Here is a 15,104-nt window from a genome sequence, read left to right on the forward strand (position 1 = left end):
GATAGATAGATAGATAGATAGATAGATTATACTATATATTATAAATATATAGATAAATAAATGAATAATAAGAAATTAAAAAAAAACAACTATCGTTTCCACAGTAATGTTCGTGGTGACGTGCCTGTTCCTGCCCCACCCTATCATCGTGACTGTGGTCATGGGGCAGGTGCTGATGATCGTTATCGGCGTGTTTGGCTACATGAGCATCTGGGGGCTCAGCCTGAGCTCCATTACCATGATACAGATCATCATGAGCGTGGGATTCTCCGTCGATTTTTGGTACGCTGTGTTTTATTTTCATTTCTTTGGTTCCTGTTCTACGCGGCGTCTGTAATCTCGTCGCTACACCAGAATTACAAAGTTCTATGTGCTCAGTACCCAGTTTTGAGAAATTTGACTTTAATAATTTTGAAAATCACTACGTGTCTAGCTGTTTCGAATGCAATTCTTTGAACATATTGATAGCGACTCCGAATAATCTTAAGATTTTGATAGAGCAGACAGAACGTTTGGTTTCTGACCTCATGGTCGTAGTAATTCAAAACAGCCAAAAGTGTCAGATAGAACTTTTGTAATTCTAAGGTATTGTAGTGGTTAGGCTACCGGACCCGTAATTGTGAGATTGTAGGTTCGGAGGTTCAAGCATCTGCTCAGTCCGACTTTGTGTCCGTTGGAAAATTACTTTACACCAATTTCCTATTATGGCTCGGTCCTTTCAGAGATGGACGTTGAACTCGGAGGTCGCGTCTTTTCAGTAATCTGATAGTGTTGATATGGGCATGTACCATTTCACCATTTTTCACGGTTTCTTTATTGTATTGATGCCAGATGTTAGTTGAGTATACGACATAAGGTTGATTTGATATTGTTTTATAGAGGAAAGTTTCTTGAAAGTTGCTGCTGATACTGCTGAAATTGCAGCCCCTGAAGAAAGATATGTATCCAGAAAGATGATGATGATGATGATGATGATGATGATGATGATGATGATGATGATGATGAAGACGATGATTTGATACAGCTCATACTTCACTTTATCTGCCGCTTATACCGTAAGGCGTTGCGGAGAGGTAGAGTGTTCCGACATTGTGTCTAAGAGACTATGATACCCGTCTCCTAAATGATCTAAATTGTGTTGAAATGGGTAGATATGGGGCTAAGTGTATGTTTAACGATTGTTGTACTTTATCACGATGATCTAGATAAACACGAGCGTGGGATTCACTGTCGACTGTTGGCACAGTATTTCATTTTAAGTATATCGTAAAGTCGAGCTCCCTGTCTCCAAAGTGATCTAGATTGTGTTGACAGGGTGAAAATAGGAAGAGGGCTCTGCGTATGTACTGGTTTATGTTTTCAGAGTCGATTAGTCAGAAGTGCAATTCGTTCAAAGACAAACAAATAGTGTAACGGGAACAGAAAAAATAACAACCACAAAACAAACAGCAACAGTAACAACAGAAGCAACAGCAGCAACAACAGTAACAACAACTACTACAATTTAACTACAAAAATAAATAACAACAAAAAAAACCCCAAAAAACTACAAATATTTTATTGCTGTTAGGTTGACATTTATTCTTCATTGTCTCCCCCCACCTAGCGCTCACGTGTGTACGGCCTACATGATCTCCGACTCGCCAACCCGCCGCGGACGTGCCACAGAGGCTATGATCGATGCATCCGGCCCCATTCTCAACGGAGGTATTTCCTCCATCATCGGCCTCATCGCCCTCCTCTTCACCGAGTCGTATATCTTCCAGTCTTTCTTCAAAATCATGTTCCTCGTGATAGGCTTCGGTACGGCCCATGCAGTGCTTCTCATCCCAGTTGTTCTATCATTTATTGGACCCGAGGCGCGCCCAAGAATACGAGACGAGTACGCGAATAATGATGACGCTATACCAAGTGATGATAATGTCAAAGCAAACGATGATGACGATGGCGTGGAGGAGGGATTCCACCCAAGCAATGACAAAAATATATCATTATCCGGGAGTGAAAGTCCCAAAAGTAATGACAATATAAAATTGTCCGAGAATGAAAGTCCTAAGAAAAAGGAAAACGAAGGAGGACAATACGAGACTACTGAAAACTTGTAGTGAATCATCAGAGAGTTTCCGTCCTTGTCCAGAAGGATTTACTGACGTTAGCAACAATTCAGAATTATCATAAAGCCTCGGGGACTTGGGTATGGTGTGGTTCAAACTTAAGAACCAACGTTTCACAATGAAACAAATCATACCCTTTGCTTCGTTCCATAGATAGCGTCTTATTGATGAGAGAAGTTGTCCATATTGCGTGCTTACGGAAGTCCAAAGCTTTAACAATAATAATTTATTTATAGAGTAGCGAGTTACATAATATGTGAGGCATCATGGTGAAATCTGGCGCTTGTCAAATTAATGAAATCGTAGACAACGACATTTTTCTTTCTGCTTGGCAATTTTTATCAAATTGTTTTAAAGACCTTTTATGTCCATTGGTGTGTGGCTTTTACTGAAAATCGTTGATTTAAGACACAAAAGGGTCAATTTACAGTTTCAAGGACTCTCAAACTTTTGAAGTCGCCAAACTTTGGCGGCGATTTTCTCTCTAATTTTACCTCTGAAAGCAGGTGACCCCCACCTCCTTCAATCCGAAATACATCGACTTCTATTGAAGATAGATGGATAATTTATTCATTGAAAGCAACACTATTGAGTAAGCTTTAAGATGATACCTACCAACAGCTCCACATGCCCAAAGATTGACGAGTGCCTCATTCCACCACGTCGTGACACATTATGTTTAGGGGATGTTTGCGCCTGTGTGGGACGTGTGCAATGACGCTGTTATAAAATTCCGGCGACAACTCGAGTTGGGACAAGTCTCATTGTTTACTCATTCTTTACGAATGCCTCTCATTGACATTTGTATGTACATGTCAATGAAGCAATTTGATTCCCTCAACTCTTGCCAACGCCGTGCTTTCGTCAAAAGTTGTTAAACCTAGGCAAGAAAGGTACATTGATTACACAGTTATCTCCCTTGGTACGGGCACAGTGTGCCGTGGGATCCAACGAAGAGCGCGCTCTTTCTGCTTCTTTTTTTCTGTTGTTGTTTGTTTTGTTTTTTTGCCATTTGATGACATTAGATAAATATATTTATAGTAAATTTAGAGATATTCAAAGTGGCCAAACTTGAGTGATTCAGTTTCTAAGATCCGTATAAATTATAAGATATCAAAGAAGGCAAAACAAAAAAAGCACCAAAAATATCAAAAAGCAAATTTTTCATCATTTTTGAGTACCTGACCTGCTGTGATGCTCTAAAGACCTTATTATCTAGGTCTTGTCACGTCACCTATCTGTTCAAGCTCTGTAAGTATGTTGTCCTTGTTGTACCTCTGCCTGTATTGCCTTCTGTTTTTCCAGTGAGGTCAAGATGTTCAAGACCATATGTTGACTCAAGTGTTCCAGTAACCGCGCGTATCTCTACCTTGTTGTTTATATTTGTGGTCGTCTTGCGCCAGCGTTTTTTCAGTTCTACACGATATCTGAACTCTATTCATTGCATGAAATGTTCAACAGTCTCCTGAGAAACCACATTTTCATTGTCCTCAGTTAATTTTTACTCTCCCCAGCGATTGTGCAGCACTCACAGCTGAACAGAAGGGTTGACCACACCTAGCCTATTTAAACCATTAATCTTTTGCCTCTGATATCTTTCTCTTGCTAAAGACTGGACGTAAACCCATATTGTGTGGTGGCCTTGGAAAGCTGAGTACATTGTCGGTTGCTCACATTTTAAACTGACCCTTCCTTATGACAACCCATTTACTTCCTTTCATGCGACAGTCGAAATCTTTAAAATACATGTAGCTACCACAATATGTTATAGAGTAACACATTTTACTGAGAAAAGCACTTTGGGGGGGGGGGGGAGTATTTCAAAAAGAGTAAAAGATGCTTCTGAATCGGAAAATATAAAATGTGAGCTTTCAAATATATTTCTGAGCGAGAGAGAGAGAGAGAGAGAGAGAGAGAGAGAGAGAGAGAGAGAGAGAGAGAGAGAGAGAGAGAGAGAAAGAGAGAGAGAGATTGGAAAACTACCAGATTTTTGCTAATGTTAGGACGATAAGACATAGATCTAGTGATAATAGTTCGTCCGTCAATATCTGACGATGATCAGTCCTTCCGGAGAGGAGAATATTTAAAGCTAATTAGAAGAAATAAGGACCAAGATGAATCGTGGCTTCTGTTTTGACTAGACATAGATTTATAAACCGAGTAAGGTGACTCGAGTTACGTTTGTTAAGTCACTTTTTCAATTACATGTACGTTATTTCTTTTACCGTAAACTTTCTGTTTCTACTTGCATTACCCAAATCTGGTTACTTCTATAGTATAGTATAGTATAGTATAAGGTTTTACGGCGCTCGCAACTGCTAAGGTCATATGAGCGCGCGAAACACAAGTTGTTCACCTCTGCGAAAGTTCACTTCACGACTGGTAACTAATTTACTTTAAAATGCTAAAAAGTTAAAATATTCAAATTCGGTAGTTACTTCTCTTTAAGAAAAGTAAAAGCAATGGCATGTAAGAGTGTTCAGGAGCAAACTCTGCAAAACAGAAAGCTCAAGAATTACTGTGGGTTAGATAATGAAAACACGGAGAGAATGTCAATGCTTCTCTGAACTCAGGGGTAACTTGTAGTTCTGTTTGTTTGTTTTTAATTGATAGTCGAACTATTTCTTTAAAAAAAATATTATATCGGTCCTCTTCTAATACCTCTGAAAAGTTAAATTCTTCTATGTGTTTTAAGCCTATGCCTGAAACATCAGCTATGCTCATTTAAGTATCACTTTTTATCTAATGCCGTCAGTATTTGAGTATCTTTTCTTCCTACTTACTTCTTTGATTTTGAAAAGCATGTTGCGTCTATCATCTTAAAATGATTCTTCTCTTTTCAAGACAAGACACTGATTTTTTATCCTGCTTTCTTTTGCTTCTTTATATTTTTCCGTTACTTTTCTATTTAAAGCTTTGTACTTTTCTACACCTGTTTTTACCCCCCCCCCCTTTTTTTTCTTCTGTCTGTCTGTCTGTCTGTCTGTCTGTCTGTCTGTCTGTCTGTCTGTCTGTCTGTCTGTCTGTCTGTCTGTCTGTCTGTCTGTCTGTCTATCTCTCTCTCTCTCTCTCTCTCTCTCTCTCTCTCTCTCTCTCACTCACTCTCTCTCTCTCTCTCTCCAATGCTTACTATTTCCCGCTTTTGACTCTAGATATTCTCTTTCTTTCTCTTTCATTTCTTCTAATATGTCATGGGTCACCCTTTTTGTAGTTGACTTCTTAGATTTTGTGGTAATGTTTTCTATCGTAACGTCATTCATTGAAGCCTTGATGATGTAAGGAAGAATATTATGCTGATGTGGCTGAGTGAGAACGTGTTCATCTTCAATTTGAGTGAAGACTTTGTACATCCTGCTGAGAGATCCTGGTCCATAATTTTTTCTTCAATGACTCATTAGCAAATACAAAACAGGAGTACACTTTAATCATACCATATAGGCCCCGGAATTTCAGGCCCCGCGTTTGAAGGAAATCTTGCCGCTTTCGCAATATATTTTATACTGCATCGAATCTTGTCTTTCTCAGCCGCCCTCTGATTCTGTTTGGTTCACCCTAATCTGGATGGTGAGCTGAGGAAAAATGTGATCTGAACAAACAACTTTATTCTTTGTTGATGGTCATGATGATCCGTCGTTGCGCCAACTATTTCGTCGAATACTGTGTGTGTTACAAATCGTATCACTTTTAGTCTTGAAACATTAGATTTTGCAGCTCAGTGTATTTCGCAAGTTGTTGATTTGCGTTTCTTGCTTCTGAAGTTTCAAAGTTTGGTATCATTCACCAATGTTGGAACAAAGACGGAAATATGGTTTGGGAAGCTAGGATATTTCAGTCCTGGGGTGAACTGGTACATGTATCTGGCATCATTAGCCTGTTGCATATTGGCTTCTGTTTCTCTGTACGTCTTTCCTTCTTCTATAAAGATACCTCTCTTCTAAACTCCTGAGGTTTGTGTTATTTTACGTTAATGTTTGAGTTATTTGGCGTTCTACTTATCTTCATTATCTCCTCAAGCAAAACTGTTTGGCTAAGTTAGCTATCGAATTTTCGCTTTGGCGAAATGCAGTATTTTCATTTGAGCAACACACATTCACCCCAGCTCCATAACAAGGTGCTGCACTGCAACGAAGTGCAATTGTGTTTGATTGTGTTTTATATTTATTGTTATGCATGTCATTGTTAATTAGATCTGCCATGTGAGATGAATAAAAGTGTCTTTTGTTATCTTTTTCCTGGTTTTGTTTCGATTTTGTTATGCTTATATATAGCCCATCATCAGACACATTTTGAAGACATAGCACATAATATTATCTCCATAAGGACAGAGAAAAAAGTGCATTACAATTCCCGAAAGGATATTTTGAAGTATGGATGGGAATTACTATTGGTAAATGGCTTTTGATAAATATCTAAACAAAGGATCGTGCTGTGGAGGCTTTTTGTGTAGTGAACAGTAATTTCCAGCAGCAGTTGACAAAAGCAACCACGAAGACACAGTACATGTGTGATACCTCTGCCAACAATAAAATCATTCTACTTATTTATCAGCATTTATTAAAACTACAATGCTTTAGAGTTTGCATTTTCAGCACTTTGGAACAATTCATTGGTTTTGATGGAATTTATTTCAATATAAAAGTGGTGCCAAATCACACAAGGTACATTCATATTAATCTTACTTTTGTGACTTCTACAGAGTGCTGTTTATTAGTTTTGTATTTCGCTTGACATTACTGAATCGACTTCTAGAAACAGAAGACACAACACGTTCATTCTTTGGTGTTAATGTAAGTTGTTGTCCTCTCTGCATCTTTTGGCTTAGAAAAAGAAAACCTTACTGTAATGACGTTGATGATAACAGTCACACACTGAGGTAACACTGGTAGGCTGTAACTCTTCTATCCACCCATTGTTCTTTTCACCTTTACTTTTGACTTCCATAACAAATTGTAAGCCAGTTGTTCTAAGCCTTACATTTTTAAAAAAAATAATTGCAGCTTCTTAACCTGTAGTATCGTTTGCAGTTTGTCGAAATTCACATTCCAAAAGTTGATAAAAAAACAGGAAATATACTGCATTGTATTTTTAAATGAATAAAACAGTTCTTTCTCTCTCTCTCTCTCTCTCTCTCTCTCTCTCTCTCTCTCTCTCTCTCTCTCTCTCTCTCTCTCTCTCTCTCTCTCTCTCGCTCTCTCTCTCCTGAAAAATGTTGCTATATGGTCTTATGCCACTTTCACAGGTTACTAACAATAAGAAAATAAGAATTATAATGATGATTACTGTGTCGACGTAAAGGAAAAGACGCAGGTACACACTAGAGTACGCTGCACCCACAACAACACTTGGCCGGGTAGCCGGGAGCATGAACTCTGTGCTCAAATCCGTAGACAAAGTACGAGTCCTTGTGGTCTTTGTACTCGTAGAACACCTGGGTGACCGGGATGATTCTTACTTGGTGGCGCTATGAGGGACGAGAAAACAACATATTATGTAATTGGTGTGTACAGGCTTTCCTTAATTTAAGCATGTAAATGATATACGCAAGGGGTATGGAAGGGGTCCTCAAAAAGGGCAATGATTTAAAATGGATCACAGGGCTTGAGTTCAAGATATCAGTCAGAGAGACTTTCAGGCGTTAGGCTGTCGCACGCAGGAGACCCGAGTTCGATTCCCAAGTGGGGAAAATCGTTCTCCGAACCGAGAGGCGAGAACTTTTTATTGAGTATCTTGTTCTTTCTGCCGGTATGTTGAATCCTTCTCAGTCCGGTAGACCCTGAGAGACATAACCAAAGCCCACCTTTTAAAAGATGTGTATTGTATCGACGGGGGATTTTAAAAACATCTTTTAATTTTTTTTCTTCAATTAAACAGTATTAGATGAACTTTGATGTTCATTTTCTGAAGGCATGAAAGACTCGTTTGACTCACCTGCATCAGAATTATCTCTGTGGGGAACTTGGAGCCGTGCTCACTGACCAGGTTGTTGGACGCACTGTTGATTTCTGGCTCCGGGAAGTGGTTCACTGGCCACACCTGTGCATGAGTAAAGCACAACGTACTCCTCACGAAAAGTCTCTGGGTTATACGTGACTAAGACATAAAATATCACATTACTGTACAATAGGCATGTTAACATATCGTATTCAACCCCCCCCCCCCAATAAACAAACACACAAACAAACAAATACACACACAAACACACAAACAAACAAAAACAAACAAAAACAAACGAACAAACAATCAAATAAACGAACAAACGAATGAACAAGGTTTAAAGAGAAAGAAAATACATTTTAAAAATCATCAAAATTTTCATGGTAGCTTTTGCTCCACCCATGGAGGAGACTCTGATTGACTCTGACTCAATCAAACAAATGGTCGCTTTTAAGGACAAGCGGGCTGACCCAGATTTCAGGGGTTTCCAGAAATTTTGACCAACACCAAAAGTGGGCATTGCCCTACCTATAGGAGAAGTTTGGTTCATCGGTGTGTATCTTTGTTTTGTTATTGAGAAAACTCTGTTTGTCTTTTAAAGAAACTGAACAAGGGGCAAAAACGTTACCTTTCTCAAAACAGCATTTTTCGGGATATCCCACATGTGCTTAAAGGCGACCAAATTTTTATTAGCAGTGTGCACTCAGTACAACAAAACACTGCAAGAACATATGTTATTATACCAAACACAGACTCTGTAGCACTCACCCGCGTCTGTGTCTCCTGGAAGACCTTATGTCCAGACACCCCCTTCACTAGCTCCACGGGCAGCGCCGTTTTCTCCACCACATGGTCTTCAGCATGGTTGGTCCTGATGGAAACAAAGTACACCCAAACTGAAAATGCTACGAGTAAATGCGCGCTCATATGACCTTAAGCACTTGCGAGCGTCGTAAAACACTTTCCCAAAATCCCCACAACCCCTCCCCTCTCAAACACATACATGCACAAAGTACACCCATGATGTTATTATGCTTTAAATGTGTAAGTTGACATTCAAAAAGGCTTTTTAAAAAAAACGTAAATCCTTTTTTATTCTGATTCAAATGACAAACATGGCGTGGTCTAGGTTTTTTTAAAATGTGTGTCTTTTTATGTCTCTATCAACACAAGTTGACTGCCATCTGCCTTTTGTGCCTGACAATACAGGGAGAGGAGAGATAGATAGAGAGAGACAGGGAGAGCGAGAGAGAGTGAGAGTGAGAGAGTCAGAGGGAGAGAGAGAGAGAGAGAGAGAGAGAGAGAGAGAGAGAGAGAGAGAGAGAGAGAGAGAGGGGGGGGGGGGGAGAGACATCATAGAAACGTAAAATGTAGGATAACGGGCAAAAACGCATTAATATTATTTTCTCAACAACGTTTGTCTTTTTTAAAAACATTTAAGCTGAACATAATATTACCATCATACTATTTCAGGCAGTGTTTTATGGTGGGACCGCGCACAATCATCACTGTAACTTCTACAATTATTATCATTATTTCTGCATCAATACTATCCTATTGTCATCATTATAATAATTAATTTTGTTGTCATTATCATTGTCATCACCCCCCCCCCCCTCCCATAAATCTAATAATCATTAGTATCAAACTGACTTTTTTCTTTCTTGTGCCGTGTGACATGCAGTAGGTCAGATAGTTACTTACCACTGGATTGTGAGCAGAATGAACCAGCGCAGGGATGCCTTCCCCTGACACTCGCTACACTGTGTCTGGCCCGCCCCATCACAATTGGAGCACCTGAGTGGCGGGATATCACATACACGCTGTGTTATAGTTATAGGAATAATAATGTTATTTTGTATGTTCCTCCAATAACCCGTGCATGTGTTCATGTGCGTGTGTGTGTGTGTGTGTGTGTGTGTGTGTGTGTGTGTGTGTGTGTGTGTGTGTGTGTGTGTGTGTGTGTGAGTGTGTGTGTGTACATTTTGATAGTATTATACTAAAAGCACACTCTCGACATCTTCTAAAGGACTGACAATAGCTGAATGTTATTAGGTCCACCTCTTGATGTCTAGAGGAATATAAAATCAAGACCAGACCCCCACCTCCCCCAACCCATTCTCCAATGTTCTGATGTCTCGATCGTGCTTTTTCGACCATTTTTACTCTCAGTTGAGCCTATTTAATTGGAAATACGAAGCTGAACATTTAATAAACTCGCACTCCTTTAAAATGAACATCATGTCGTGTGGTAATAATAGGTCGTTTATCAAGGTTTGTTACTATGATCCTCTTGAAGAAAGCAGAGATTTGAGGAAGGGGGGGGGGGGGGGGGAAGCAATGCAAAGGTAATGGATAAAATGAAAATAAAAGCAATCAGGAGAGAAAAAAAGGATAAAGAAGTAATGCAACGTTTCCCCTGCAAATATATACGAAACAGACATAATCTATTTATCAACAGAACGTTTCAAACGTTCCATAATAATAACGTGATTGTACAAACCGTTTAGTACCATCGCCATTACACTTTGTGCACGCTCTCTTCTTTTTCTCCCCTACTTCCTCATACTCCTCTTGGCCTGACCCGCGACAGGTGTTGCATTCAACCTTGGCAAGAGAAGAAATAAATTCACTTCTGTTACATCTAAGAATACAGTCAGTTTTTCAAATTCTATTTTAAAGTGATAGCGCAAGTATGAATTGAAGGGGTAAGAAAAATTATGAAGGATCAGTCACATTTTGCTGAAAGTAACGCTCTTAGTCTGACGAAAAATCACTTGGTTTGGACTCATTATGAGAAATGGGCCACAGCCCCAGCCCAAAAGACCTACATTGTGGAATTTAATTAATTCAAAGCAAGATGAAGACGAATTTTATTTTTTTAATGGACGAATCAATGGCGTCAAGAATGTTACTTTAGAGAACAACATGACGATCCGATAAGTAACGCACCTGCCCCATGTCCTACATAATTGCACCTCCTCTAGAGACATTGCAGTACAAGAGGACAGAAAAGTGAACTTAATTTTTGAGGACACCCTTAACTAGAAGCCTTACACGAGAGTACTTTCAGATGACGCGTTTTTGCAAGATTGTGCCGGTACTGGCGAGTGACTTTACATGTTGTATAATGCAATATGTATTAGAACCTCTATGCTCTTCTACACCATTAATCACACAACCATCGGCTTCTGTGGTGCAGCAGTTTCTTCGTTGTACCCAGAAGACCTGAGTTCGATTCTCGTGTGAGAAGAATTATTATCGAGTATCTATAATATTGATATTTTAATATGCATTGTTTCTCTCTCAGATCAGGTTGGCCCTGATTGGCAGAGTCGATCGAAGTTAGCTTAGCTAAATGAATCAAATCGTGTCGATGGCGGCATAAAAACCTCACCCACATTAAATATTCAAAAGAATATCGTATGCGCTGGAATGTTTTCGCTCGGCCAGGAGTTTCGAATGTGGATCGAGCTCTACGCCACAGAGATGGTCTCATGTGCGTCTTGGGGAGGGTTTTGCAATAACAACAACCAAAATAACACCAAAAACTTAAGAAACTAGCAATAAACTTTAACACTCACCCTCCCTTTTCCTTGGCAACCAGTACACCTTTGAAAGCCCATGGCGAAACAGGCGTGGCAGGGCTGGGGAAGGCAAAGAATGGGACCTGACAACAAACGGTATGCTATGATGCAATTTTTTTTAGTATAGATGTTTTTAACACCCCCCTCCCCTTTCAACACTATCTGGATCATTTAAGAGGCGGGCTCCGAGAGCTCCCTTTGAAACGGCATCGCTTAGATTTAGAGAAAGAGGGAGGGGGAGGGAGATTAAAATCAACGCAAGCAGATACCCATTTTTACTCATAAAGAGACATGTCCTTGTCTTGTGAGCTTGGACTCACAATCGTAGGCAGACGGTTCACAATCTCTCATTCCATCAAGCTGGAGATACAACCATGTGAGAGGTCTTTGACTTAATCTACCCATTTGATCATTGACAAAGGTCAGAAAATCAAACTGACAGCATTTGAGCATCTAACAAGCGGCAACACTATACAGAGTACAAGACTTTAAAATTACGTGTGACTGTACACCTTAAGAAACGTGCCAATGATAGTACTTTAAAAAACAAAAACAATATTAGTAATACTGTAGTAGGGATTTTATGGCCCAAAAGGGATCTCCTTTAACATCCATCTCCGATAGGATGATTTAAGTGGAAGAAAATAACAAACAAGTTCGCTCACTTTGACGGAAGCTGTGTTGGGCACCTCGATGTCCAGTTTGGCAGTGTGGAACATCTGAGGAGGCCGGGCTGGGACATCCCAGGGCCCCGGTGGTGGGCCCGTCATAGCCACGTGCTGACCGTTGAAGGGCTCGTACGTCCATTTCGTGGAACGACCTTCCCCAAAGGTCTCCAGTGTGTACTGCATGTTTCACGGGAAAAAAGCCGGGGGGGGGATAAATTATATATTATTATTATTATTATTATTATTATTATTATTATTATTATTATTATTATTATTATTATTATTATTATTATTATTATCATTATTATTACCTGATATTATTATAACTATTATTATCATCATCATCATAATCATCATCATCATCATCATCATCATCATCATCATCATCATCATCATCATCATCATCATCATCATCATCATCATCATCATCATCATCATCATCATCATCATCACCATTATCATCATCATTACGAAGATCTTTACGCGTAGAAGTTAAATTATTAAAAACGTACTGGACACCCATATCTGGACAACAGGGGAACAAAGGAAATGTTGCGAACATCATATACTCGTGGGAAACGCAAAACTGCATGTTGCACCGTACGGTAAGCATGTATTTGCCTGTCCTTTTTAATTTACGCATCAGATTTAAAAAAATAAATTTGAAAAATCTGCCTGGAAAAAAAACAAGTTTTTATTTTCTTTTAGTACCCCAAACCAGCACGTCTTCAGGCGTTGTCGAAAGACCAGAATGCGTGTCTTCAAGAGGTATTGTACAATTATTAATTATTATTCTTTTAATTAAAGTTTGCGTTCTCCTTTATCTCAGCGAATTCCTGACTGAACAGTGGCAGCGGTACAGAGAATTTTGGTTTGAATTCTCAGAACGACACAAAAGCTCTTGTCATTGAGTCTTTTATGCAGTCTTCAAAGCTCTCTTTTTTTAAATGTGGGTGTTTTGCCGCCCCCTCAACATAATTTAGATCGTTTAGGAGGCAGGCTACGACCCTGCCCGCCACGGCCAGCCCTTAGAATGTGACTTACATGGAAAGCGCTGGAGGACTTAAGTTCGTTGAGCTTCATCTCCACAGCGGGACGTTTGCCGTAGCAGCAGTCCTCACTGACAAACTGAAGCAAGGCGCTCCGGGCCTGATCTTCCGTGATGGTGGGAACACTGGGAGGGATACACAGCTTTTTGGTCGCAGAGAAAGAGAGACAGAAAGAGAGAGAGAGACAGAGAGAGGGAGGGGGGGGCAGAGAAAGAGAGAGGAAAAGAAAGAGAGACAGAGAGAGAGAGAGAAAGAGAAATGAATGAAAGAAAGAAAGAAAGAAAGAAAGACGTAAAGAACGAAAGAAAGATAGAAAGAAAGAGGGAGAGAGAGAGAGAGGGAGGGAGGGAGAGAGAGAGACAGAGAGAGAGAGACAGAGAGAGAGATACAGAGAGAGACCCACAGAGAGAGACACACACGCACAGTGGGATTGAGATAGAGAGAGAGACAGAGAGAGAGGCAGAGAGACAGAGAGACAGAGAGAAAGAGAGACAGAGACAGAGACAATCAGAGAGAGCTCTTAAAAGAAATAAAAACTTCTGCTTGAGCATTTTCCGTCGCTTTTCTCAGGGTTAGCTTGGTTTCTTGTTGAAGTATTTTGTTACAGGGAAATTGATACCATGCATTATATGAACTAACTATAATTAACAACATTTACAAAATTATACCCGAAATCTGTACTCAACTGAGATTAGAAAGTAAACTTTTTTTACAAACAAAACATGACTGCAGGTGAAGAAGGAGACAGTAATACTGGTTATTTTTTACCTTTCAATATTATCTCTTTGTGGAGGTTCCCTCTGTGATTCCTTGTATGTCGGCGGGGGTAAGGACGCTGGGAAAACAAAACAAGGAGCCCCCATGTAAGTGTAGGGAAATATGTGAACCAAAAGAAGGGTATACGGTAAAAACAATATGATAGAAGTCAGTTTTGGGTAAACTTGAGCTGTGACTTGGGTTGGAAAGTGTTTACGCACCTCTTCTGGCCCATCTAAGTGTCCCGGGCTAAATCCTGATGAGTTGCCCAACATTAGACTTGGAAAATATGCTATACTGTGGAAAAACGTGGGCTGTCAAGCATTTTATTTGTTTTTCTCAAAATATCAAAAAGTGGCATCCCCTGTTTTTCCCTTGTGTCCTTCATATAGATAGATACTTTGTCTTACATTCTCACCTGGGTGCAGTGAGGAAAGTTTGCGTTTGTGCCTTTTTCAAGGACACAACGTCGGGCCTAGCAAAACTTCAAACCCCCGTAGGCTACCTTCAAACTCACGATTTTGAGCCCGGTTGCCCAACCACTAGACTACCGACGCCACAAACTCGAACACCACAATTTATTCAAAATAGATGTAATTAATGCTTGCATATATTGATTGATCAATTCATTCATCTTAACCATCCACCTACCCATATACCCACATACCCACCTATCTTCACTCCTTCACTCAGTTTTCCTCCCTTCCAGTTGAGCCACCATCTCTCTTACCTCCCTACCTCTGTACCCATTTCCTCCCAAACTGCTAACCTACCTATCTACCAGGCTATCTACTCACTTTTTTATCGTTCTGACTACCTACTAACCTATACGTATCTATCTTTCTACCTATCTGCATTCATTACGCAAACACACACACACAGACACACACGTACACACATACACACACATATTCTCCTACACACATATAGACATACACACTCAAACAAACATACACGCATACGCTCTCTCTCTCTCTCTCTCTCTCTCTCTCTCTC

The 15,104-nt window shown here is 39.9% G+C and overlaps 2 protein-coding genes across 2 annotated transcripts in view; one reads left to right on the forward strand and one right to left on the reverse strand.

The window, feature by feature from the left end:
• LOC101852325 (patched domain-containing protein 3) overlaps positions 1–3,943 on the forward strand; it is a gene marked incomplete at its 5' end in the record, with an annotated part of 21,370 nt that extends 17,427 nt beyond the window's left edge. The window contains 2 exon segments of the mRNA XM_013083402.2: positions 105–282; positions 1,607–3,943. Coding sequence (XP_012938856.1) covers positions 105–282; positions 1,607–2,105 — 677 coding nt within the window.
• A 2,777-nt stretch (positions 3,944–6,720) lies between these two features.
• The window catches only part of LOC101849056 (protein SSUH2 homolog), a gene marked incomplete in the record, with an annotated part of 13,393 nt that continues 5,009 nt past the window's right edge, over positions 6,721–15,104 (reverse strand). Inside the window, 9 exon segments of the mRNA XM_005099923.3 lie at positions 6,721–7,575; positions 8,043–8,147; positions 8,817–8,919; positions 9,753–9,845; positions 10,552–10,655; positions 11,633–11,695; positions 12,301–12,480; positions 13,348–13,477; positions 14,121–14,187. Coding sequence (XP_005099980.2) covers positions 7,429–7,575; positions 8,043–8,147; positions 8,817–8,919; positions 9,753–9,845; positions 10,552–10,655; positions 11,633–11,695; positions 12,301–12,480; positions 13,348–13,477; positions 14,121–14,187 — 992 coding nt within the window.

Source organism: Aplysia californica, unplaced genomic scaffold, assembly GCF_000002075.1.
Source record: "Aplysia californica isolate F4 #8 unplaced genomic scaffold, AplCal3.0 scaffold00229, whole genome shotgun sequence".
NCBI classification, from domain to species: Eukaryota; Metazoa; Mollusca; class Gastropoda; order Aplysiida; family Aplysiidae; genus Aplysia; species Aplysia californica.